This window comes from Bos indicus, chromosome 4 (genome assembly GCF_029378745.1).
Source record: "Bos indicus isolate NIAB-ARS_2022 breed Sahiwal x Tharparkar chromosome 4, NIAB-ARS_B.indTharparkar_mat_pri_1.0, whole genome shotgun sequence".
Taxonomy (NCBI): domain Eukaryota; kingdom Metazoa; phylum Chordata; class Mammalia; order Artiodactyla; family Bovidae; genus Bos; species Bos indicus.
The window spans coordinates 112,355,589-112,381,989 of NC_091763.1; the positions used below are offsets into that span (position 1 = coordinate 112,355,589).

Below are 26,401 nucleotides of genomic sequence, written 5' to 3' on the forward strand. Positions count from 1 at the left end.
TTTTCTTCTCAGACCTCCGTGCCCTCCTCCGCCTGCTCCAGTGACTGGATGGCGGGTCTGTTGTGAAACCTCACGTCTTCCCTCCTCCGTCCTTAGCTCAGCGGGGCAGCTGTGGGCTCGGTGCCCCCGCCTTCCCCTTTGCCCCCAGCAGCATTCATCCCCTGGGATGGAGTCATTTCCTACTGAGCCTGGACCAGCCGTGGGTCTTCACACCATCATATACGCGCTGTGCTGGACCTGCCTGGTTCTTCTCTCTGCCTAGATGTATGCCTTCTTTTTCCCCCATGTATTAAACACTTCATCTTCCAATACCCTCAAATGCCATTCCTTCCCCAAAGCCTTTCTCGACCACTCCTTGGAAATAGCATCATGTTGGACTGTTTACATGGCATTCACACTCCTTACCTTTTAGATGTCTGTGTAAATGTCTCCTGCAGAGGTGGCTTTATCCACCGTTGTGCCCTCAGCCCAGCACTGTGCCTCACACAGAACAGGGTCTCAGTACACTTGGGTCTTTGTGATACTCCTCTGTCTCCAGCAGGATTCAGGGGGCTTACACAGTACGTAAAAGGCGGTAGGATAAATGAAACAGAACAGCAAAATAAGGGTTGCAAACACAAGTGAAGCTGAGTGTAGAATAGTGAATGGCACTCAGAATGCATGCAGTGAGGTGGTGAGGTCTGGTCTCTTGATAGACGTGGGTCACAAATTTGCCTCCAGTGTTTTCCATCAGTACAGAAAGCCCGCTGGAAAAGACAGCAGTACTTTGATGTACGGTCAGCTCCTTGATTCACACTGATCATAAGGAACAAGCCCTCAGCTCTGAGGAATGACTCTTATCGGCATTCAAAACTGCTAACACCTTTCCTAATGGTCCATCTAAGTGAACACCAGCTATGTGACAGTCATCCACATACGACATAAATACAAAGTAAAACTATATCAGGTCTGGATGGCTTTGTAATTTCCCTTGACACCAAAATTTTATAGCAGAATGAAGTTCAGGAAAGGAGTCAATACAGACTTGTACGTACTTGCTAATGAATACTTGATGATACTGTTGGTTTCATGTTGAATTTTTAATTAGCACTCTGTTCTGCAGAGTCTGGGCGCTATTGTTCTCTACAAAGAAGGCCTCATAAATCAGGTATAGAGAATGTTTCATTACAGTCTTCAGGGCAGAAATGGCAACAGATAAGCACAGAGTCCTCTTTGAAAGTATCTTGACTGAGTGACTTCAGTCTAACTGGACCTGAAATGTAACCCAGCAAGAGTGGGCTTGTAGATACTTTGATGTCCCGCGGGGCTGTCGGTCTGATGGTGGGAGGTTGGCTGCAGACCTGGACTGGGGCGCAGGGTTGTCAACGTTTATTTGCAGGTTTGGGGAGGGGAAAGTGTTCTCCTGAGATGGAAAGGCGTTTTCAGGAGCGGCGCGGGGCTGCTGGCTCCAGGATCAGGAGTGACGGTGCTTGTAAGAGGAGCACTTAAAGTGGAGAAGGTTAAAGACAGACGTAAAACCAGGGAGCTCTGACAAGCATGTTTTTCAGCATAAGACTAAGGAGTGAGTCTGAGGCCGTATATCAGACTTGTAAAAAAAAGTTCTATGGTTTGGGTTGAGAAGTTGGCTTAGGTGTAATTAGAAGAACTGAATTGTGTACGAACTTAGCCCAGAATAAACAGAGTAACACGGTGCTGGGTGCTTCTGGCAGATGTAGGGTTAAATGATATATCCAAGATTCCCTTTCTCTCTGGAGTAAAATCCCAAATGTAAGAACTTAGTTCTGACTCAGTCTTCCTGTGCATGGTGAGAGAAGAGAGTGATCCACTCAGAGCCACTCCTGCTTGGGAGCCCTGCTTGGGGAGCGTGATGCGGCTCCGTCTGGTCCAGGGGGTGGAGCACTCAGCCTCAGCCAGGTCTTCCCAGAGTACAGAGCGGGTGGGAGAAGGTACTCGACCAGCACTGCTGAATGCTGGGTGATGGATCATGGTGTCTGATTTTACTATTTCTCATTTTGAATATGTTGAAAATTTTCCATAACAAAACTTAAACAGAAAGAAAGAAAAAAAAGAAATGTACTAGTTTTGATGCAGTTGATGTGGGAAAAGAGGGGACCAATGAGCTGTTTTAGGATAAAATGAAGCAGTTTTACATAGTAAGTCCAACTCATCATTTTAATTACAGAGAACTGATAACATGGTGACAATGCAGATTGGTCCAGAAAACATGCAGTTAAATTTGTCCACTCTGTCTTGCCATGAGATGAAGAGAACAACCTTTTTCTCTGAAAAACAAAAAAAAAAATACACAAATGTCCATTTTTAGTCTGTGATCACCAGGCTCTGAGGAGACTCACTGTGTCTTAGTGTAACCAGGAAGCTCCCATCTCTCCTCCACCTGTAGGGGGAACCTCAGTCCTTTCTTCCACAGGCACACCCATCAGGGGAGCCTCCTCTTACCCAAATCGGACTTTATCCCCCACACCGATCTCAGTTGTGGCTTAGCCTTGCTCTGCGCCTGCCCGCCCACCCTGAAGTGGCCGTGCCTGGTTCCCGGCCCAGTCAGAGGAGACCATGAACTTCTCTTGGTGTTTGAGCTCATGCCCAGCAAGGGGGGCAGCCTGAGCAGCACCCCATGACGATGCTGACCATCGTGTGATGGGGGAGGCCTTGCCGTTCAGGGTTCAGGGAGGTGCTCAGAAAATACTGGTGACGAGTCCAAGATTGGCAGCTGGGATCCTACACGGAGCCCCCAAGAGGTCTGCTGGGACAGGAAGCGGGGACGGGGCAGGTACACCTGAGAGGGCGGCCTGGGCCGGCCAGACCAGGGAGACCCCGAAGGCTAGGTCAGCGATCCACCTTAATCCCAAGGACAAGAGGAAACCAGGTTAGGCCATATAAGCCTGAAACTGACAATATGATTTTCTTTGTTTTCTCCTTTTTTTTTTAAATGAAATTGCTACCATGTGAAAAATGGATTGAAAGGAAGAAGAACTGTTAGCATACCAGTTAGGTTTGTTAAGAGTGGTTCAGATAGAAATGACACGGCTGGTGATGGGGACGCAGAGAAGGAATGAGGCAGTTATACTGTAAAGGGCAGGGTTCGTGTCGGATGATTGTTGAAGCCGGACAGTGAATACAGGGGGCGAGTTTTACGGTTCTTTGCGATTTTTAATATATCTGAATCTTTTCTACAATAAAACGTTGACAGAAAAGAAATGTAAATAGCAGTGCAGAGAGCGGCAGAACCAGGGGGCGGTCAGGCCGACTCTGATGCTTCTGAGCGTCAGGAATTCAGGAATCCCCCTGCGTCCATGGCAGGTTGTGTTAGCCGAGTGGGGACATCTGGTCTGGAGAGGAATGTACCAGCCACAGGCAGAAAGATGCCCATCACGTAGGAGTTGGATAAGGTCCCCCCACCACCCTCCCCAACCCCGGGACCAGCTTGAGTGGTGTCGTGTTTTCTTATATGCAGAGAACTCCTGCATAGTAAGAGTAATCACGCAGATTGCTAAGTACTCCATTCGTTTTTTTTTTTTTCTTTAACATCCAAAATTCGCATCTTCATGTTCTTAAAAAAGCACGCATTTCATTCAGCCAGCCTTTCCTCTGCCCTCACCTCTCTTGCTTCTGTGGCCCTGCCATCCGGGGCCCTCGGGAACAGCTCCTGCACATCACCATTTATCTCCTGGTTGCTAAATCACTCACCTTTTGAACGTTTTCTCCTCCATTAGACACTGCCGATGGCTCCTTCCTCAAACTCCTTCCTCTGTGCTACTCCCGTGCGTCCCTGTCTCCATCTGCCCTTGGCAGCTCCGAGGTGGCTTCTCTCAGGATCTCAGAAGCTAATTCAGGTCTCCAGGGCTCAGCGCCTTAGCACAGTCTTCCCTCAGGAGGTTCCATCCACACCCTCACTTCTCACCAGCCAGACTCCTGGCTGGGTCTTCTCCTGTTAGCCGAAAGGATCTGGAATTGGAGTCTGAAGGTTTCTGTTCCCTTAGAGAAGATCTGTCTTTCCATGGGGAGGAATTCATACCTGGCATTTCTTGGGACTTTATGTTTTTTCCAAATCTTGGATCTGAGAAAAATCGGTCAAGAAATAAAGATGACGGAAGAGAGTGTAGTTCACCTGCAAACATAATGGCGACATAGAGGTGCTGCTGGTTCAGAGGACGCCATTGATGAGGGTGCAGAGCGAGGGCGGGGGTGCCGAGGCGGGAACTCCGAGCTTCAGGCCGTCTCTGGGAACCAGGCTGAGGCAGAGGGGCAGTCCAGTGCCCAGTTATAAATGTGTGTGTGTCCTTCTCTGCTCCTAAGAGGCAGTCATTCTTGCAAATGAAGCAAATATTAATCTGTTTATATTCATAATACACTTTATATCAATCCTGTGAGTGATGTTCCAAGAAACAGCAAGGTTTGGAAGCAAATTAAGTCCTTAAATTGGCAGTTTTGATATGTAATTCTTTGTAATGCTGCTAATAACCTTACTGTGTGATAGTGTTTGCTGGCATTTTCCAGTGTTTGGGTACTTGTTGGAGGCGAAAGCTCTTTGTAAATACTTTAAAAGAACCAATGCCAAGAGAAAAACAGTATGAATGATGAGAAATAATTTGACATGAAGTCAGAAAACAATCTAAAATCTGAATTGGCAAAAGCAGTGTCAGTTTCAATGGCAAAACCAAAATTAAGTCAAGCGGACAGTATTTTCATTGTTAAAAAAAAAAAAAAGAACTGAGTTTATATGAAGTTAAGATGTGTGCTGATGGACAGGTATTTTTGGGTGCAGTCTTAGAAATCAGATCATTAATACAGAATGCAAGAACTTCTACACCTGGAATCATTCTCTGGAAACTAAGAGCGGGATTGTACAGTTAGACAGTTAATGCTGTGTGTGTGTGTTCTAAGTTTTAAGATAGAAAAATTTTTAAACATTAAATATATGTGGCATCCGCTTTCAATATTTTAAGTGATTTTTATTTGGCAGTTTTTTGTGTTAAGTTCCCTTTTAACATTTTATCAAATGTCTGCCCAGTAGAGGCCACTTTACATGTCACTAAAATGAAAATCTTGTCACAGTACTTTTATTCATAATAATAATAATAGGCCTTTCATGTTTATTATATCTTTAATAACAGAAAACCTCTGAACCTCCTGGTATAACCCTGTCACAGAAGAATGATTTAATGGTGACCCAAAATCAAGTCAGGTGTCATAGAAATGCAGAATAGTTGGAATTGGGGGAGTTGTAGTTTCTCCTTCCTGAACCAGAAGAGAAATACCTGTCGAGAATTGGGGCGCGCTGGCAGACCATTGATACCTCCCGTCAGTGATGTGCTGGCCGCGGAGCCCTGCGCTCATGCTGAGCCCCGTGTCCAGCAGCACCGCCTGGGCTCCGCCTGTCTGCTTAACCTCTCCCTGGGCCGTTTCCTCTCTGAGACTCTCAGGAGCAGGCTGCCCACATCAGGCTGGCCAGGTGCCCACCCGTGACTTTGTTTCCTCGTTTCTAGGGGGGAGGCCAACAGCCCCGACCCCGCAGTGTGACAGTCAGGCCTGCGAGCTCAGTGCGCCCTCTGACACGAGGCCAGCCCTCGGGGTCGGCCACTCTGGTCTTCGTATGACCCTGGACTGTCCCCTCCGGCCCATCCTTCCTGCCTGCCTTCTACAGCGCTCCCAAAACCTTCCCTGAGGCTGGTTCTCACATCTCCTTTCTGTTCTGTCCAGAGACTCCCAGTGGCCACCCCACCGATCGCCCAGTGCTCTGACGGTCTCTGGGCCCGGCCTTTCCCACCCTAGATCTCTACTTGTCCTCGTCCATCTTCAGATTTCCCGGGTGTACTAGTCAGACCCTCACTGCCACGTGCGACCCACCCCTGCCCTTGCCCACACGTCCTGAGACCTCAAACCTACATTATTCTTGCACTGCCTACTCAGCTAAGTTCTAAGTAACTTATTGACGGGTTTCCCCAGCCAAGAAAAAGTCCAGAATATGAAATTTTCAACAGCAAAAGTAGACAAAGCAAAGCTGTCACTTTGAAAGTTTGTTTTGTGTGGTTCGAGTTTTCAAATAATTTGAAAAATCACTTTTTTGTGTAGTTCGGAATTAGTGTTTCATTTTGAGTGCAGAGAATATATTTTCTTTTATTATATCTATAAGCAGAATGTCCTATGTATTTTGATGATGGGATGTGAAGTATTTCTTGATCTTATTTGTTAGCATCTTTGAAGAAGGAAGCAGATCTTTTGGAATATTTTCCAGTAGCATGTGAGTATACAGTCTAGTCCCCAGGAACCAACTCGTGTCTGTTTTTCTCTCTACCCAAGGACCCCAAAATGTATGTACAGACAGTGTTGGATGTGCATAAAAAATACAATGCCCTGGTGATGTCGGCGTTCAACAATGATGCTGGCTTCGTGGCCGCGCTGGACAAGGTAGGTATGCTGGCCTGTGGCTCCTTGCGGGACCGGGCGGATGGCACACGGGCCTCTGACGGTGTTTCTGTGATCTGCAGGCTTGCGGTCGCTTCATAAACAACAACGCAGTTACCAAAATGGCTCAGTCGTCTAGTAAATCCCCCGAGTTGCTGGCTCGATACTGTGACTCCCTGTTGAAGAAGAGGTACTAGTGCGTTTGTGCATTTTCTTAGTAAACCTGCTTAAAGCCTCGACCTCTAGATGAGGAGTTAAAAGTTCTGTTACGTACGTCACGTTGTAATCTTTTTGTACCTTTTGGGAAGAATACTGTAAACTGAGCACACCTTCTTTGTCCTCCTGAAAGTCATTTCACGATACGTGTTAGTGCCCACTTCACCTGTTCCTTACGGCTGTAATTTCTAACGTCTGTAATTGTAGACGGTGTGAGGGTGACCCTCCTAGCTAAAAGGCTAAAATTTGGAGCTCTATCAAATGAAAAACTTGCGTATTTTAAATACGCAGGCACTCTGGCAGAGCTTGAGTTTGTTTGGCAGGACACGCAGCTGCTTTTTTAGCCATTGTCTTTTCAGAAACTGTCTCATCGAGTCTGTTGATAGGCTGTTCTTTAGTTAAGGCAGCTGACGCAGACAGAGGGGTGGAGAGCTCCAAAGTGCGGCGCTAATGAGCGTGCGTTAGTGACTGGATGCGAGTGGGCACCAAGGGAACCTTTGAGGAGAGGGACACGGCCCCAGCCTCTAAGGGAGAAGCACGGAGCTTCTGGCCAACCGTTCTGAAGCAGGAGCACCTCTTCAGAGCCTGTTTGGTGGTTGGGTCATTTTAGATGAATTTATAGGGATCTCATTTATAGAGGACTCTAAGAGCAAAACCTTTAAATTTTTGTTTGTCCTGAAATCACTTTTCAATTAATATTTGCTCATAGCCCAGAATGAATGAATCAGTTGCTAAAGGACAGCCATCTGTTTTGTAGACATAATGACAAGTGGGAGGCCGCACTGGGGAGGGAGTTTAAAAAGCCCTCCCACTACCTTTAACTGTTAGGCCATTGAATGGCCTTTTATTTTTTCAAAGTTAAGTTCAAGCATATTGAGGAAAGCAATTAGAAAAGTGAAGCTAATTTACTTACATTTAAATGGGTTATCTTAAAGGAAAACTTGATTCAGAATGTTTTGGGAAACTTTTCATTTTTGTTGTGGATGTTCTAAATGATTATTTGGAAGGATAGTTTATGAAATAGAATATAAGATTGCCAAATGGCCACAGGTTAGAAAAGCTAACCTTCCCTCATCCACGTGCTGATCTGAAAAAAAACTCACCGTTTGAACCGCATGTGATATGGTAGTTTGGTAAAGAGGTGCTTGTTTAGTAAACATTTGCTGGGTTTTTTTTAATTAATAAAACACCATGCCTTTTAAAAATTTTCAGTTCCAAGAACCCAGAAGAAGCAGAACTCGAAGACACACTCAACCAAGTGGTAAGGTGCTGGCTAGTTACATCGGTTTTCAGGAACTTTTTCTCTGACAGATGGCTTTAAGGTTATGTATATGAGGCATCTGAAAAGTAGTAGAAACACTTATTTTATTCTAAATCCGACTTTACTTCCTGTACTGAGTTAACTTTAGCATTTGTACCTTTCTCATTAGTAATAATTCTAGACCAACTTAGTGTGATTTAAGGAGTGGATGACAGTATTAAAGATTACGGGGGCAGTATTTTCTGTCCCTCTAAATGTCAGCATACGGGGTGGGACAGACCAAGACCCACGTGTTGCCTCCTGGCCTGTGGCTGGGACCGGTCGTAAGGCGTGTGTGTGCTCTCTGGCGGCTTTCCAGATGGTGGTCTTCAAATACATCGAGGACAAGGACGTGTTTCAGAAGTTCTATGCAAAAATGTTGGCCAAGAGGCTCGTGCACCAGAACAGCGCGAGCGATGACGCCGAGGCGAGCATGATCTCCAAGCTGAAGGTAAGGCCAGCTTCTCTTGGACAGCGCAGCCTCGGACGCCGAGGCTCCCAGTCCCTCCAGGCTGTCGGCTGGGCCGAGCCATCAGCTGTGATGGCGTGGTGTGAGCGCTGCCGCTGCACACCGAGAGCCCACCATCGTTGTCGAGACGCGTCCAGGCCCCAGTCGTAGGGCTGCCTGTGCTCTCCCCGACACTCACGTGCACGCACACACAGGTTCCCAGACACAGACATGCGCCCACACATGCACACACGCGCCCTTCTGCTGCAGCTGAGCCCATCCAGCGCATCCTCTCCCAGCTCCTGTGCACAGCCCCAGCTCTGCACGCCCCCACCCCCCACCACCAGGAATTGCTCCAATTGGCATGGCCTCCACTCCACTCATATGTTTCGCCGGCCTTGAGCAAGTGGGGCTTTTCGTATTTCTCTGGGCTTGGTTGACTGTTGGTAGCCCCACATCTGCGGGAGGACAGGAAGCATCACCTTAGCTGGCTGTTGAGCGCTTTTTCTTAACTCAGCTCCCACTGCACCTGGCCTCTCAGGCACTGTTCCGTGTTTTATGGTGTATTTCACTGTGACCGGAAATCAGTTAATGAGAGTGTTACTCGGTGCAGTTTGCTGTGACAGAAAACTGTAACTGAGTGGCTCACACAGGAGAGAAGTGTTCTCAGAGCTCCAGAGGCTGCCGGGATGCGCAGGTCAAGGTCCAGGCAGCTCAGTGTCCAGTGCAGGCTCTCCGCCCCCCACCCCGCCCCTTCCCTGAGGACGCCCAGCCGGCCCACCTGGCCAACTCTTCCCCGCACAGAGGTCCACCCTCAGGACCTTTCCTAAACCTCGTTATCTCACTGCCGCCCCACCTCCGAGTACCATCAGCCTAGGACTTCAGCATAGGAGGGAGGGGGCAGCGGGCAGGTCAGCCCGCGGCAGCAGGTGAGAGCACAGACAAGCCATGTCGTCTTGGTGTTCTCATGCTCTCAGAAATCCTTGTTCTTCCTGCCCGAGTGGTAGTCACTGTGTTCTCCCACAGTTGCTGACGGTTCTGTTTACAGCTGTGTAGGTTTTGATAGCGTATGGACTTTAATCAGTGCATGTTCATAGCGTGAGCTCCTGTTACCTGCTGCAGCTTCAGTACTGCCGTTCAGCATCTTATATGTGTATGCTCCCCGTCAGACTCCCCTGTATACATCTCTGTCTCTGGAGAAGTTAATAAGGCAGTTGTCTGGGTTTATTTCAGCAAGCTTGTGGTTTTGAGTATACCTCTAAACTTCAGCGGATGTTTCAAGACATTGGTGTAAGCAAAGATTTGAACGAGCAGTTCAAAAAGCACCTAACGAACTCCGAGCCACTTGACTGTGAGTATCCCTGGGTTCCCGAGCTTCCTTGACCATGCAGGGCTCTTGGCGGAGGCGGCGCTCTTTGTAGCAAGTGCGAGAGACAGCAGCTTTATCAGAAATTCAGGGCCAGGCACACAGGAAGTCCGCCCCCCACGCACCCCCGGCCTCCTGCCTCCTGGGTGATGACAGGAGGTGAAGCCGGGGAAGGGGGTTGGCGTTTCCCCGAGGGGCCGAGCCGGTGGGAGTCTTGTGTTCAGGTCCTGAGCCCTGACTTCTTCCACTGGCTGGCGCGGCCGCCTCACCCTGGCCGGTCACCAGCTCAGGGCACCACTTACAGTTTAAGTTTCAGTTAACGTTTCTTCACTTTAGTCTGATTCCATTCTAGCAGTTTCTTCTATTATAAGAAACTTCTGTGGCCATACAGATGACCAGTCAAAACCTGGCTCCTTGATTGCCACTGGGGGTCAGGACAGGCTGGTGTCAGGACACACAGAGGCCCACTGGGCTCCCGCGAGGTCTGACTGCAGCAGGTTTCGCTGACATCATCATATGGTGATTCTCTTGTTTTTAAATGAAGAATGAGGCTGTACTTGCCCCAAATCGAAAGCACCATTCCATTGTAAAACTTGACCGTGGTGCCAGCAGACTTGTTGTCGGCCGTCTGCAGTGATGACATTTTGGTATAATATATAGATTATACGTGTATTAGATACATACAGTCTTTGTGCTGTGCACAGAGTCATCAGTGCCACACAAAGCATACGAAGTCGGCTGACTTGGGCTTCTCATTGTCTTGAGTTTGAGGCTCTCGGGCCATCCAGCCTGAGGAACTCAGGTGTGCCCTGAGTGGACTGAGCGTATTGGTGGCTGAAAACCAGAGCAGATGAAGCCAAACAGGCACATGGTGTTAAAATTCTGAGTTAGACGAGGAATGGAAGACTCACTCTTTGCAGAAGAGAATTTGTGGCTCTTTTTCCCTTTACTTCCCAGGTGGCTCAGCCAGTAAAGAATCTGCCTGCAATGCGGGAGATCCCTGGGTAGGAAAGATCCCCTGGAGAAAGGAATGGCAACCCACTCCAGTATTCTTGTCTGGAGAATCCCCGTGGACAGAGGAGCCTGGTGTGCTATAGTCCATGGGGCTGCAAAGTCAGACACAACTGAGCGACTAACACTTTCCCTTTACGAAATTTAATTGAAATTTAGTGTGTTTCATCCTTAGTTTTATATTAAAGCAGGATTTTTCACTTAGTATGTTTTTCTTTTAATAAAAAGCAATTTAAGTTTACCTGCTCTGTTGGCATTTTCCAGTTTATAAGGCTAATGTATTCCTGAACTTTCCCCCTCCCCCAGTGGATTTCAGTATTCAAGTGCTGAGTTCCGGATCGTGGCCCTTTCAGCAGTCTTGCACGTTTGCCTTGCCGTCGGAGGTAAGGATGGGTTCCTCTTCTGTTCCCTTGGTGTTGGGCAGGGGTAAGGAGGGGCCCCTTCATGGCAGCGTGTCCGCAGAAGGCCTTCCTGCTGGCCGAGCCGCGCCCAGGCAGCCCTGAGCACTGGCCGGCGTGGGGTCGGGAGGTGGCACCTCCGGTCCCACCCAGCGGTGGTGGTTACTCTCAGAAAGTAGGACCTCGTAGTTCTGTGATGAACGCCATCCTGATCCCTACTTGTCTTGAACTAGAGACTTTTTTTTAATTGTACTTTCAAACGTGTAAATTAATGGACTTCTGCAAGATAATAAACACTTGATATTTGTAGTTCACTTTTATGTCAGCATTTTGTCCTGTAAACTAGGGCCAGTGTTTGTGTTTAGAGATGTTGACCATAGGATGTGTTGAGGTACATGTTTCACAAGTGCTCTCCCCACTTTGTACGCAGCTGGAACGGAGTTACCAGCGATTCACAGCCTTTTACGCCAGCCGTCACAGTGGCAGAAAATTGACGTGGTTATATCAACTGTCAAAAGGAGAATTAGTAACAAACTGCTTCAAAAACAGATACACTTTGCAGGTAAGATCACTTTTTATTTTGGAGGTTGGGTTGGTTGGTTTGTTTAATATAAATGAAGATAAGATGAATTATAGAAATCCAACAGTAACATGCAACAGAATCTAGAGTTAAGCTTCTGCAAAATAATACTGAGGTTAAATACCTTGAATTTTATGAGTCGGAGAGGTGAGTTCTCTGTAGCTAAGGGAGAAGTTACTCAGTAATGCTGAACCTCACTTTTCTCCTCCACAAAAGTGGCGGGGGGGCGGTTAGTGTTTGGACTTTGTGTGTGGTGTGAAGACTAAGTGAAATTGAATGTATTTTAATAAGTGTTTGAGGGCTTCCCTGGTGGCTCAGCAGTAAAGAGTCTGCCTGCCAATGTAAGAGACGCAGGTTCAATACCTGATTCAGGAAGATAGGTTGGAGGGGGAAATGGCAGCCCACTCCAGGCTTCCCGTTCTTGCCTGGGAAATCCCATCGACAGAGGAGCCTGGGTGGCTGCAGTCCCTGGGGTCGCAGAGTGTCATTGACATAGCTTCTGCTTGACACACACTAAGTGTTCAGATATTAGCTTTAAAAGCTGGAGTTTCATGTATCTAATTATGATAATAGCTCTCTTCCTTTGACGGGGCAGTTTCATGTTAACAGCAGCCTCAGTGCTCGCTCACCATGGTGCTGAGCACCACGCAATGGTAACTGTCACTTGGTTTCCGGTTTATCGCTGAGAAGCCAAGCATCAGCCTGGCGAAAGGACCTCCTCTGGCTCCTGACTGATAAGAGCCAAAGTTTCCGTTAAGATCTTGTCCTTTAAAGATTCCATCTTGAAGAGGGTTCACTTGTGTGCTTATAAGCTTATAAAAGCAATTATAAATCTATAAGTGTTAAGAAACTTCTGACTGCATTTTGCAGACTCAACCTGCTCACTATACTTTGAGTAATTCTGCTCTGATAAACTAAAGTGTCTGATACTCCGTTACACCAGTCCAGAGATCTTTATCAGCTTGAATATGGATTTCTATACAGCTAACCCTTGAGCAGCGTGGCAGTTTGGGGCACCGACCCCCTGGGCAGTTGAAAATCTGCACAAAACTTAGAGTCAGCACCTCACATCCAACAGTTTCCTTATATCTTCAGATTCAACAAACCTCACATCTGTAGCACTGTCCTATTTACTGTTGGGGGCGTGGAATCCAACGATAAATGGACCCACACAGTTCAAACCCATATCAAGGGTCCCCTATGCAATTGAAATTGTTTTCTTTCTTCCCAAGTATACATAGAAGAATCTCTGAGTTCAGACTTCATTACCTAAAATTTTAGTGCCCCCTCACTTTGGATCAGTAGACATGTAAACTTTATTGAGATCATTTACATAAAAAGACACCCCATCTTAAGTATTCAGTTTGCGTCATTCAAAGGTCCACTGTATTTACATAGACAAAACATGTGGAAGAAAATGCAGAATCCTCGAGTGTCTGTAAAGGTGGGGAGTGGCGTCTTTCAGGAAGAAGCAGATCGTGGTGGAATTGTTAGATGGGTGTTACTCCCGCTTAATGGATGGGCTTTGTTTTTTGCGTCTATTCAGAGCACTGGTTTCCTAAGTAAGTTCTTTTGGGAGTTGCCCAGCATTTAGCTCTTTCCTCTCTTTCCTTCGCATGGGGCCCCGAAGGCATCCACATTCCAGATGGCCATCCTGCTCCAGTATAACACAGAGGACGCCTATGCCGTGCAGCAGCTGACGGACAGCACCCAGATCAAAATGGTATCCCAGCCTCTGCGTCCTGGGGAGGGGAAGGACCCTGAATAGGCTCTTCTTCCAGGGCTCAATACATGATGTGTTAAAAGCTTAATTTTTAAACTCAGTGTAACATAACACACGCACATGTCCACATGGCTCGCTTTTCTCTCACTCATTTAGCTTGTTCTCAGCCCTCTTTCCAGCTAAGCTTTCCCTTACTAAACTTAAATTTTCACCAAATGTTATCCTTCCTGCTAATCTTTTTTTATTGAGTTACATTTCACATAACATTGAATTCACCATTTTGTATGACTCAGTGGTTTTTCACAGGGTTGTACAACCACCATTGTCATACAAATCCAAAACATTTCCATCAGCGTAAAAAGAAACCAGTAACTGTTAGCAATTATTACTCTTTACCTTCATCTTTTTGTGACGGAAAAAATACATTCAAGTATACGGAGGGACCACATCGTGTCTATCCATTTATCGGTTGATGGACATTTGGGTTGATCCTACTTTTTGCTTATTACGAGTAACACTCCTGTGAACATGTGTGTGCAGGTCTTTGGATGGACGTACTTCCAGTTCTCCCGGGTATAAACCTAGCTGCGGGATTACAGTCATGATAACTTACATGTTCTCCCGGGTATAAACCTAGCTGCGGGATTACAGTCATGATAACTTACATGTTCTCCCGGGTATAAACCTAGCTGCGGGATTACAGTCATGATAACTTACATGTTCTCCCGGGTATAAACCTAGCTGCGGAATTACAGTCATGATAACTTACATTTATCTTCTGGAGGAACTGCCAGGCTGTTCCACAGTGGCTACCCAGCTTGTGTTCTCAGCAGCAGTGTGTGAGAGTTCCACTCTCTGCATCCTTGCCAGCACGGTGCTCACCCATTTTAGTGGATATGAAGCAGCGTCTCATTGTGCTTACCTGCGTATCCCTAATGATGTTTATGCCCACTTTTAATTGGGTTACTTGTCGTTTTGTTGAGTTGTAAGAAGTCTTGTATTCTGTGTAGTAGACCCTTTCCGGATAAATGATTTACAGGTATTCCCTCTACTCCGGGCTTTCATTTTCTTGATCACGCACATGGTTTTAATTTTGATGCAGCCCACTTTATTTTTCTTCTGTTGCTTACGCTTTTGGTGTCAGACATCTAAGGAATCATCGCCTAATCCAAGGTCAAAGATTGTTCTTCCCTGTTTTTTCTTGAAGTACAGTTGGCTTATTGTTGAAGTATAACAAGTATAAATTAATATGTTAGTTTCAGCTGTACATCATAGTGATTGGATATTTTTATACATGTGTTTCCCCTATTGGTTGGTACTGGCAACCTTGTCGAAAATCAGTTGGTTCTAGATGTTATTTCTAGATTCTCAGTTCTTTTCCACTGATCTAAATGTCTCTTCTTATGCCAGTACCACATTGTCTTTTTGTAATAAGTTTTGGAATTGAGACATCCAACTTTGTTCTTTATCAAACTTGAGTTAGGTGTTCTGGGTCCCTCATATTTCCGTATAAATTTCAGAATTAGCTTGTCCGTTTCTGCAAAATAGGCAGTTGGAATTGTGGTGGCGATTGTATTAAATCTGTAGGTTGTTTTGGGAGAATTGCCACCCTAACAATATCCAGTCTTCTAATCTGTGAACATGGATGTCTTTCTCTGTTTATTCAGATTGTCTGCAATTTCTTTTAACTGTGTTTCAGGTTTTTATCATGCAAGCCTTTTTACATTTATTTGGTTAAATTTACTCCTAAGTATTAAGTTTGATACTTTGGTGAAATTTACTCCACTGAGTATTCTATTAAGTTTGATGCTGTTGTTAATGAAATTGTGAATTCGTTGCTGGTGTACAGAAATACAGTTACCTGTTGGATCTTGTATGCTGCAGTCTTGCTGAATGCATTTGTTCTGGTACTTTTTGTATGGATTCTTTAGGACTTTTTAACTATGCAGTCATGTCATCTATAAATGCGAGTAGTTTTGCTACTGACTTGTACTCCTTGGGTGTCTGTTTTGTTGCTTGCTTGCCGTGGATAGGACTTCCTGTGCAGCCCTGAGCTGAAGCGGTGAGCACAGGCATCCTTGTCTTGTTCTGACCTTGAGGGAAAGCTTGCGGCTTGTCACTGTGAGTTTTTCTTAGATGCAGACATTCCCTTCTGTTTCTACAGTGTTTTGTTTTTTAGCGTTTTCATCATGAAGGAGTGTTGGGTTTTGTTTAAATGGTCTTGCTTCTATTACGATGACTGTGCTTTTGTCTATTGATGTGTGTTGTGTCGATTGTTTTTTTAAATGTTGAACCACCCTTACATTCTTGGGATAAATACCACTTGGTCATGGTATATAATACTGTTTATATGCTGCTGGGTTTGGTTCGCTGGAATTTTCTCGAGGATTTTTGCTTCTTTATTCATAGGGAGCTTGGTCTGCCATTTTCTTGTGATAGCTTTGTCTGGTTTTGGTGTCAGGGTAATATTGGCCTCATGGAACGTGAATTAGGAAAGTCATTTATTTTTGCGTCATGCTTCAAATTAGCCCAGAATACATTTTCAAGTTCTAATAACACAAGAATTTGCTTCTGTGCACATGAGTCTCTTTTTTTCCTTCCCTATTCCTCACCAGGAGGAGGAGGCTTCAGTTACGGTGGAGGCTCAGGTTGCCCCCAGACCACAGGGAGGGCTCTGCTCTCGGGAACTCCCTTTTCGGAGCTGGGTGGCCCCCCGCTCCACTGTTCAGCCTCCGTCCCTCAGCCAGCTGTTCCCCACTTCCCTCTCCTCTCCTGCACGAGGGCTGTTGGCTGCTCAGTCACTCTGGCTCGTGAAGACAGCCTCTGTGGCCGTGCCACGGGCGTGGCCACCTCATCCTCATCCGGCTCCGGGCCGGTCAGCACACCCGGAGGCCTCTCCAGCTGGGCCTCGCCTGGGCCAAAATGGTCTTCCTTTAAGGGCAGGGGGACACGTGAGTGTCCCGGCGGCTGTCCCGCTGTGTGGGGTCCCGAAGCTGGGGCGCTAGAGGAGAGCTGAGACAGGACAGACCACCCGCTCTCTGCGCGCAGAGGCGGCCCGGGGGCATAGGTTCACCAGAGTCGAGTCAGCAGCAGGGTCTCGGGCACCACCTCTGTCGTGTTTGTGAACAGAAGGTGCGTGCAAGGCTGCTGAAGCTCCTGCCCATTCTTTTCAGTGCTGTGTCCAAGATGCAGTCAAGGAGTCAATCTTAAACGTTCTAGTCTTTATTAGTCGAGTTGTGAGTTTTAATACTGGGTGATCAAGAGCAGAAAGGGGTTGCTGCCACTTTTCGGAGTAGGTTTGGGGAGCCGCTGAGGGGCGCGGCCCTCTTTTCCCTCTGGACATATTCTTCTACTTGGGTCATTAATTTTTCCCCAAAAATGGACTCTGTGGGATTGGCTGTGGTTGTTACTGCAAAGAAAAAAATGTATTTTTCTCTTTAATTGCAGGACATTTTGGCACAAGTCCTACAGATTTTATTGAAGTCCAAGTTATTGGTACGTCTTTGTTCTTTGAACGTTAAACTGGAAGAAAGCCGTTTCCTGAGATGATGTACTAACAGTTGTTCTCTTACAGGTCTTGGAAGATGAAAACGCAAATGTTGATGAGGTGGAATTGAAGCCAGATACCTTAATAAAATTATATCTTGGTTATAAAAAGTAAGGAAAATCTGCTAAGTAGATGGTCCTAGGCCGCAGACTCACCCCCTGACCCCAAGCGCACACACGGGTGTCACCGCACACGGGGCTGAGCCCAGTGCCGGCCTCTGCCGGGGCCTTTGACCTCTCTGGCCATCCCGGGTGCTTCTCCAGTTGACTCTCAGTTTTCGGGGTTCTCTTCATTTGGTAAACAGCTCACCTAGAAAGCCTGGCCCTCTGTGCCCCCATGTCCTCATGTTATTTCACTTGGCAGTTGGGGAGAGCAGGTTACGGAGCTGAATTTCCTGGGACACAGCCGTCCCGTTGCTGGCAGAGTAGGACCCCGCCCCGTAGAGAACTAGGGGGCCTTTCACAGAGATGACATGGAAACGGCCTGGGGAGGCGGGAGGTTGTCGGTCACGATCTCCACCCTCTGTCTGGTGGGCAGAGCCCCTCTTTTAAGACCGAAAATAGAAAGCAGCTTTACTGCATGTCTTTGAAAGCAATAGTGACTGGTCTCCTCGATTTTCTTGACAGTAAAAAATTAAGGGTTAACATCAATGTGCCCATGAAAACGGAACAGAAGCAGGAACAGGAAACCACACACAAAAACATCGAGGAAGATCGAAAACTACTGATCCAGGTGACCAGGGCCGGCCCCTGGCGTGGCAGGCGGGTTGCTCGCAGCTGGGGGGCGCTTCCCTCGGGCTGTGTGTTGCCTGGGACTTGGGAGAGGCGGCCTGGATGATGGATGGTTCTGGGTGGAGTAGATGCAATGATGAAACAGATGAGAGCAGTGAGTCCATAAAACGGGCGGGAGCGAGGCTTGTCTGGTGGAGCTCAAGTGCCGTCTGTGGCTTTGAGGCCTGAATTTTTCCTCATTTTAAATGTGTACTCTAGTTGGGTTAAATTACTAAAATTGCTGCTCACGGAACCAAAACACTTGAACGTTTGTTGCGTTGGCCCCGAAACAAGCAGATAGAATCTGCCCCCTGTGTCCTTGGACCTTCACTGTGTTCGTTCCCTGTTCGGAACCCAGTCTTGCACACAGAGCGCACCCTGCAGCCTTATTGCTGCTGCTACTGCTGCTAAGTCGCTTCAGTCGTATCCGACTGTGTGCGACCCCATAGACAGCCTTACTGCTACTTCTCATTACAGGTAAGTTCTGGTTAACTCTGTGGAAAACAAGGTCTGTTTTTCATTCCTTGGTCACATAGGCGGCTATTGTGAGAATTATGAAAATGAGGAAGGTCCTAAAACACCAGCAGTTACTTGGAGAAGTCCTGACTCAGCTGTCCTCAAGATTCAAGCCCCGGGTCCCAGTAATTAAGGTACAGGAATCCCCCAGCAGCAGGATTCAGATGATTATTATCTCAGGAGACAAAAAGAGGCGATGACTGTCACGGAGGAGCTTGGCTTAGTCACGTAGAATAGGTTTCCACAAAAGAAAACAGGCCGAATTCTGAAACGGTCATTTTGAGACGTGCAAAATCCTCAGCATTCCCCTTGCTGAGCTGCTCAGAGCGAACAGCGCCGGCCCGGGAGCTTCCTGCGTGTGCGGAGCCCGGCGGGAGTCTCGTCCCGCGGACGTGGCTCCTCCTGGGGCCCCCGGGGGCCCTGCAGCCCCGGGACACCGACCCCCGGGGTCGTTTCACACAGAAACCGGGCGGCTCCTTCCCCTTCTGAGACCCGAGGGCGGCAGGTTGAGGGGGGCGGTGGGAGACCCTGGGGTGAGGCGCCCCAGGGCGAGGGGGCTCTGCGGGAAGTGAGACGGCGCCCCCCTCAGAGGAGGGGACCCCTGGGAAGGGTGGGAGAATCCCTCTTTCTTCCGTCGGTAAATGTGCTTTTCTCTCTCTTCGTGGCCTCCCTCCTCGGAACACCACGCCCAGAAATGCATTGACATTCTGATCGAGAAGGAGTATCTGGAGCGAGTGGACGGGGAGAAGGACACCTACAGCTACCTGGCCTAACCCAGGGGTCTGAGCGCGGGCGCAGCCCCTCAGCCGCGGGGACGGCAGCCCCGAGCGCGGCGGCCGCGCCCCTGGACGCCCGCCTGGCCCCAGGGCCAGGCCCCCGGCGCGGGCTCGGGCCCCGGAGCTGCTCAGGACCGGCACACTTCACGTCTGTACATACGGACACCGACGCCATTTAACCTAATTTAAGACCGGAGGGGGTACATCCCGCGCCGAGGGCTGCATGCGTCTGCATCCGGATCACCATTGGCCACGCGAGCCCCAGCTGCCGGCCGGGGCCCCTCGGAGGCCGGCAGTCCTGGAGAGCGGGTCTGGAGGGACCCACGTGTAATCTGCTATGAGAAAACCATTTGTATAGTGTGTTTCATTTTTTAATGTGTGAAAATAAAGAAAGTTAAAGGATTTCTGTACAAGTCGCATTGGGTTTTTGTTTTAGGTTTTACTAATTTCTATCTGTAAATAAAAGATATAATGATTGTGCAAACGGGCCTTCCCTGGTGTCTTCCTGAGGCCCCGAGGGCCGCCCTGCCGAGAGGGAACACGTTTGAGCTTTGGCCGTCCAAGCGCTTGTCGCCTTCTCCCGGAGGGTTTGCCTTCATTCCCCTGACTGCCTCCAGTGACCGACGCCCCGCGGCTTCCCTGCGGACCCTTGTGGTGCTGGCCAGGGTCAGCCAGTCGCCTTCTGGAAGAGTGGCCGCGGATCACGGGAGTTCGTCTGAGTCAGGCACACCAGCGCCTCCCTTTCGCCTCCTGCCCATTTTGACTCCTCGTCTGTGGTCCCGGCTGGTTGGCTTGCAGCCCCTGTGCGGTCACTTCCCAGCCTGAAGACAGAAGGAACAGGAGGCGGGAGCAGAAGGCCCGGGCTGGTTTAGTCTTTTGGGCTTCTTGGTCCATTAAAACTACACGCGGCTCTCCTGACCGGAGACGTGGACGTGCTTCTCAACACCTGTGCCGTCTCTACCTGCCCTGAGGCCTGCTTCTGAAAGCAGGGCCAGAGGAAGACACCCAAGCTACTATGTCCTTCCAGTTTTTTGGACCAATCTGGCACCTAACAGGTTAGTTTTTTAAAATGTAATGGTTAAACGGGTTATTAAAAGGAAGAATAATAGACTTAAGCTCTTGTCTAACAGTTCCCATGTTTGTTTTAGTATTATCTTCTTTTTTCTAACAGTCTTAAAAAGAGCCCCAGTGTATGAACCAGGCAAAAAGCAGTGCCACCCCCACTGGAGAACCCCCGCCCCCCAGAGCCTGTAGTGCCCTGGGGCTCCGAGGACCACCTAGAGACTGCCCTGCAAGTCCCCGGCTGGGAGTTGAGACCACAGCTCTGCTTTTCCTGGCAACAGTCCGCCTGCCCCGGGACAGCCGCGCAGTAAACCACCACAGCCGCTTGCCGCCCTTGCGTCCGACTCCCTGCAAGAGTAGGACGGTAAATTGCTTTTTTTTTTAATTTTTATTGGAGTGCAGTTGATATACAACGTGTTAGCTTCCGGTATACACCAAAATGATTCAGTTACCCCTGTTTCCACTCTTCTAGATTCTTCTCCATACAAGTCATTACAGCATATTGAGTTAGAGTTCCCTGTGCTATACAGCAGGTCCTTGTTAGTTATCTATTCTATATGTGGCAGTATGCATATGTCAGTCCCAATCTCCCAATTTATCCCTCCCCTACCTTGCCCCATCTTCACCATAAATTTGTTTTCTACATCTGTAACTCTTATTTCTGTTTTGTAGATACATTCATTTGTACCTTTTTTTTTTAAGATTTCCACATATGAATGATACTGTATGGTGTGTCTTTTTCTGGCTTCACTTAGTGTGACAATCTTTAAGTCTGTCCGTGTCGCTGCAAATGGCATTGTTTCCTTCTTTTTTATGTGACTGAATAATATTCCATCATGTCTAGGTACCCAGCTTCTTTATCTGTTCATTTATTGATGGACATTTAGGTTGCCTTCACGTCCAGCTACTGTAAGTAGCGCTTCAGTGAACATTGGAGTCCAGGTACATGTTCAGATTATGGCTTTCCGCAGACACATGGCCAGGAGTGGGGTTGGCAGATCACATAATAAAGAGCTTCATGTTTTGTTTTGTTTTTTGAACTGAAGTACAATTGCTTTACAATATTGTGTTCGTTTCTGCTGCACAACAAAATGAATCAGATATAGACCCCCTCCCTCTTGAGCTCTCCCCCAAACCCTCGCCCCGTCCCACCCCTCGAGCGATGACCTCGGGGTCATCGCAGAGGATGCCGCGGCACGCCGTGTGGCACAGCAGTTTCCCACCAGCTGGCAGTTTCACACGGTAGTGTATCTGCGCTGATGCTCCTCTCAACTCATCCCACCCTCCCCTTTGAGAGAGGGGAGGGACCTCTTCATGAGACTTTACTTACATCTCTCGAGTTCCTCCAGGATGGAGTGTCCTTGGTAAGACCGAGGACATCTGTAAGCAAAGACGGACTGGAGGTGGGTGATGGGAGGTTCCCTGGACGTGCCCCCAACCCCGATCCCCTCACACTAGGTGAAAGTCCTGTTTAATGGATGTGGAATAAAAGGCAGTTCCAGACTTTGTGTCTTCATTCTGCAAACCACTTCCTAGCCTAACAAGAATGGCCGGGCCTCCAAACACAAGCCACGAGGGTTGAGTTCCCTGGCATCCAGCGAGCTGCATTTTTCAGAACTTCAATAGTAGCCTTTTGAGTCTGCCTAGGGGCTGATGCCCAGCCTCTGAAGGCTGCCTAGTGCCCAGGCGCTCTGGGAAGTTCTCGCCCTGGGAGAGGGGTGGTGGATGGCAGCCTTGGTGTAACCCACAGGGATTGGTCCACTGAAGGAAAGCTGTGTTCCAGGCAGTCGCTGTAGTGCTGCCCCCTGATGGAACCATCTCCTGTCTCCTAGGAGGGGGGCAGCAAGGCAGAGCCCAGGGCCAGGAGCCCCTCTCCCCGGGGCTGGGTTCTCAAGGGTCAAACCTCACACCTGCCTAGAGGCAAACTGCCAGCCATCATCAGTCAGCGCCTTTGTAGGAGGCATCCAGGGACGCCACAACAGGAGATATAGGGCTGAGAGTCACCCGAATTTAAAATATTTTTACTCAGTATTTTAAGATGGCCTACCTATTCATAGAGGTATCTTAATTTTCCTTTGAAAAAAAAAAGATTTTGCCATACTCGGCTGACTCATTTGAAGTAAATCTCTCTTAACTAAATCCTTAAAAAAAAAAAAAATTTTTTTTTTTTTTAGGAATGGCAACAACTTGTCTGGGTGATTTGATTCTATACACATGAAACTCATCTCTTTAGAGGCAGAACAATGATTTGGTCAAGATAGGTGAGGACAGTTTTCCAAAATCTCTTTATGGAGCTTTGGTTCACATATAAAAGGCTGTGTGGCTTGGATGTACTGGACTACTTCTCATCCCAGGTACTACACACACCCCTCCCTGGATCATTTGTAACAGAGGCCAGAGGAATAAGCAAGTGTTGATTTGAGCTTATTCTGGTAAGAGCCCAAAGCCCATGCAACTTCCAACAGAGTGTGTGTGTGTGCGCGTGCGCATGCACACTTAGGTGTGTCTGACTCTGCAATCTCATAAACTGTAACCCACCAGGCTCCTCTGTTCATGCAGATTCTCCAGGCAAGAATACTGGAGTGGGTTGCCATGCCTTCCCTCAGGGGAACATTTCCAACCCAGGAATCAAACCAGGGTCTCCTGCATTGAAGGCAGATTCTTTACCAGCTGAGCCACCAGGGAAGCCCTCTAACGGAATACTTAGGTTCTTTCAAAAGGTCGTTTGAAACCTTTCTTGACGACCTACCTACAAATCTAAAGTGGGCTTCCCTGGTGGCTCAAGAAGTTAAGAATCTGCCTGCAGTGCAGGAGACCTGGGTTCAATCCCTGGGTCCGGAAGACCCTACCTGCAACCTACAAATCTAAATGACACAATTTGTGAATTGATTTTTGGCAGTGGTGGGGCAGTTGAACACCTTGGGCAAAGGTGGGAATCCAGAGTTGGAGTCATTGATTAGCAACACTGAAGTCTGGAGGTTGTGTGATCCAGACAATACTGAGAAATAGGAAGCAGTTTCTAGGTAGAGGATTACATTTTTAATAAACTTCAAAATGTTGATAATTTTGTCATGCAGAACGATGTGATGGCGCCTTCAAGTTAGCCTGTGGCAGTTAGTCGGAGTCCAGGGTGCTGCCTGTACTTGGACGTCAGGACTGTGGTCAGACGTGTGGGTCTTCGTGACCACTGGGGAAAGGCTTGGGGACCACAGACACTGACCAGCTGGATAGCCTGTTGCTGGGCTCTTTCTCCTCAGTGGACAAGGTGTGATCTTCCTAAGCCATGGCAACCATGACTGCATCCATCTCCTGATGTGTATCCATCTCCTGATGTGGTCACTCATTCCACATAGCTCTTCCTGGTTCCCCGCTGGGGAACTAAACCCACCAGGCTCACACAATGTCAATTACTACCTTGGTGGGAGAGTGAGGGGAAAAAAGCACATATTTAAACTTGGTGTTCGTGTGAATTGAATACCTTGTGTCAAGCTCTTTCTCCCCCCGTTCCAGGTGAAGGAACAAGTCAAGCTGACGAGCTAAGGATGCTCTTGATCACACGGGATGTCACCATGGCTGCAGGCCAGGATTTCTGGTCAGGATCTCCGCATTCGTGGTTCCTGGAGGTACGCTGCCTGTCGAGGAATGAAAGCCCGCCGTGCGAAGCGCACACCGGCTGGTGCCCCCAAGCCCTGCCCTCCATCGGGGAAGCCGCTGTCTTCTGCTGCCTCTGGGTCTCTGGTCCTATAACGGGGAACAAACGGGCTTCACAGGGGCCACGTGCCAAGGGTGGCATGTGGTGACCGGGCAAGCTCGGGGGCAACTCTCCCTGAATTGGTCAGCGACGCCTCCTGGGTGGAGCATGGAGACCAGGGGTCTCAGCAGGCGTCAGGGAAGACGAGGGGACACAGGAGACGCACACGTGCAGTTTTTCGCTGCCAAAGCCAAGGGTGAATGAACTGTATCCCAGGACTCAGGCCACAGGGCTTGTGCATCGAGGCAGCAGAAACCAGCCTCGTCCATGTTTGCATAACTGGAAAGGAAGTTGTTTCATCTGAGCTTCCCATTCATGTTACAAATCAGTGAGAACACTGAACGCTGCCGCCCTGGGCGCTCCTGCCACCGCCTGGCTTGAGGAGCAGCTCCCCGTTTCCCGGGACGGTAAGGGTGTTTCTTACTCCTTCAAGATTTAGAAGTAGTCTGGTTGTTCCCGTCACGTTTCTGAGGGCTGTAACTAGTGGGACTTAGAGCTACATCCGTTCGCAGGAAATCTCCTGTCATTTTGGCAGGCCTCGGCACCAGGGACGCGCCCCGTGCACCCTGGTCTCGGACGCGAGCAGTGACCACTACTGTGTCCCGTCTCCTGGGCCAGTATGTGCTGTATATGGTAACATGTTTGCAAGAGTGTTAATTTGCCTAGTACTGGCAACATGTGTTAAACCCAGATTCCCAGGATGGCTTCTGACAAACCCAAGAGGTGAAATGTTTTTCCCATCACTCAATCCTTTTCTAAAACCAGCTGGGGAGGCGGTGTAACAAATGACAAACACAAGGAGAAGTTCAAGTATTCTTTATTCAAAGTTGAAAAATGTACCACACTGCATTATTGCAAAAATTCACTGGTACAAAACACTTTGCAGCTGGTGAGAAGGCAATAAAAAGTTGATTTTTTTAAACTCATTACTATAAATTATTCTTACAGTACTTTGCAAATTCAGAATTTCAAACTGCATTTTCCTTTTCTAAATCGCCCACAGTACTCGAGGTTCCTGAAGCTAAGGCCGCTGTTCCAAGAGGAGGGGGGAAGAGGTAGCACGCGTCAAGGGATCTCCATTTCTCTTTCGATGCCCACGTACTTCAGGGCGTCGGCCTGGCTGTATCTGAGACAGTGGGAGGAACAGGTGAGCGCCCTGCAGCGCAGGGTGAGACCCAGCCCACTCAGCAAGGCACAAACGAGCCCGTTACTGCTGCCTGCACAAAGGCGCCTTCGCAAAAGGGGTGCAAACATCCCAGCTGCAAAGGGGCCGAGCTGGACAGAACTAGCAATAACGCCCCTTCCCCAGCTAGCCCCCTGCCCCTGAAACCAACTGCCCGGGAAGGCAGGCCCACAGCGGGGGGCGGTGTTGAGGCCAGACACAAGGAGCCAGAGAACCTTAGTGAGCGGTCCAGAGCCGGCCACAGGCCCCTTGAAGCCAGGACAGCACAAAGGCAAGAAGAGATAGATGCCTGCGACTCTTGCCACCGGGTGAGAGCCCTACGGGTCCCCCAAAAGGAAGGTGCTCCACCCAGCTGCTGCTTCTGGGAAGATTTGGGTTGGAAACAGCTCCACACAGGCCCCAGTTTAAGACAATTCTACACAGAACACCGAGCTTCTCGATGGGATGTACAGTCAGCCACAGAATTTGTTCAACTAAACATTCCTGACTATATTTAAATATTCTGTAACTTGTCCATTTTCCCCAGAACTTGACAGTATAAACTGCCAGCCGGATGCCCAGCAGCATAACCACCCCCCGGGAGCCTGTGCTCAGCACCCTGATGGCAGGCCTGACCCTGAAGATAAAAATGGAGCTTTCTGCGTTTTTTGAACTTCTAAAAAGCATGACTTTATACTGGAAATGCCATTACCCAGCAGTACACCCTAGCTCCCAGCACTGCCCACGGCAAATCACCAGCCCCGGACAGAAGCCCAGCCCGGAGCCGGAAGCCGGCCTCTGGCCAGAGCTCAGCATCCAGGCAGAAAAGCCCTCGGAGACTAGAAACCAACCTGTAATCGAAAAACAGCTCTTCACCAGTCTGGATGGCTCGCTTAGCAAAAATCCCTATCCTGTGATCGCCGTTGACCATCATCACTGCAGAGAGAGGCGTAGGGTCAAGGCATAGGTGAGGATGACCCAGGAGGGGAGCGGACAGTCAGGTAAGGTGCCCAGAACCACTCACAACGCCCTGCGGGGACTCCACCCGCCTCGGAGCACTTACCTTTTGCATAGCAGTTGGGATTTACTGAGTGATTTGCAAAACGAATCTTGTTACCCTTGCGGGTTGCATCCACCACAAAATCTAAAGAGAAAAAAATAAGCATAACCCAGCAAACAGTTTTAAATCAATAAACACAAAGTTATTGTGATTCTGTAAAAATATAAGTGGTTATTTTCTTTAGAGTTTGCCTTCAAAAGCAAGTAAATCGTTCAACCTGGTTCACTGGGTAAGAAATGACCTCTGGAAGAAAATGCTGCCCTAGGTTAAAATGAAATTCTTCCCAACATCA

General features: G+C 48.4%; 2 protein-coding genes and 1 long non-coding RNA gene across 12 annotated transcripts in view; 2 read left to right on the top strand and 1 right to left on the bottom strand.

Annotated features, from left to right (window-relative positions):
* CUL1 (cullin 1) overlaps nucleotides 1–19,476 on the top strand; it is an 87,891-nt gene extending 68,415 nt beyond the window's left edge. For all 3 annotated transcript variants that reach the window (XM_070788316.1, XM_070788315.1, XM_070788317.1), the window contains exons 10-22: nucleotides 6,319–6,426; nucleotides 6,507–6,613; nucleotides 7,852–7,900; nucleotides 8,259–8,390; nucleotides 9,621–9,738; nucleotides 11,071–11,147; nucleotides 11,593–11,724; nucleotides 13,373–13,465; nucleotides 16,913–16,960; nucleotides 17,040–17,122; nucleotides 17,639–17,744; nucleotides 18,319–18,432; nucleotides 18,991–19,476. In XM_070788316.1, coding sequence (XP_070644417.1) covers nucleotides 6,319–6,426; nucleotides 6,507–6,613; nucleotides 7,852–7,900; nucleotides 8,259–8,390; nucleotides 9,621–9,738; nucleotides 11,071–11,147; nucleotides 11,593–11,724; nucleotides 13,373–13,465; nucleotides 16,913–16,960; nucleotides 17,040–17,122; nucleotides 17,639–17,744; nucleotides 18,319–18,432; nucleotides 18,991–19,071 — 1,248 coding nt within the window. In that variant the 3' untranslated portion in view covers nucleotides 19,072–19,476. The remainder of the gene's footprint in view (nucleotides 1–6,318; nucleotides 6,427–6,506; nucleotides 6,614–7,851; nucleotides 7,901–8,258; nucleotides 8,391–9,620; nucleotides 9,739–11,070; nucleotides 11,148–11,592; nucleotides 11,725–13,372; nucleotides 13,466–16,912; nucleotides 16,961–17,039; nucleotides 17,123–17,638; nucleotides 17,745–18,318; nucleotides 18,433–18,990) is intronic.
* Nucleotides 19,477–23,765: 4,289 nt separating this feature from the next.
* LOC109557758 (uncharacterized) lies at nucleotides 23,766–25,969 on the top strand. Of its 2 annotated transcripts, XR_011566364.1 has the most exons (3): nucleotides 23,766–24,294; nucleotides 24,891–25,034; nucleotides 25,597–25,969. It is a non-coding gene; the product is annotated as an uncharacterized lncRNA (long non-coding RNA). The 2 variants fall into 2 exon arrangements; XR_011566363.1 differs by having other exon boundaries at nucleotides 24,891–25,969.
* Nucleotides 24,689–26,401, bottom strand: part of EZH2 (enhancer of zeste 2 polycomb repressive complex 2 subunit) — a 56,700-nt gene continuing 54,987 nt past the window's right edge. For all 7 annotated transcript variants that reach the window (XM_070788321.1, XM_070788320.1, XM_070788323.1 and 4 more), the window contains 3 exons: nucleotides 26,113–26,193; nucleotides 25,901–25,985; nucleotides 24,689–25,013 (listed from right to left, as the gene is read on the bottom strand). In XM_070788321.1, the coding sequence (XP_070644422.1) occupies nucleotides 24,953–25,013; nucleotides 25,901–25,985; nucleotides 26,113–26,193 (227 nt within the window). In that variant the 3' untranslated portion in view covers nucleotides 24,689–24,952. The remainder of the gene's footprint in view (nucleotides 25,014–25,900; nucleotides 25,986–26,112; nucleotides 26,194–26,401) is intronic.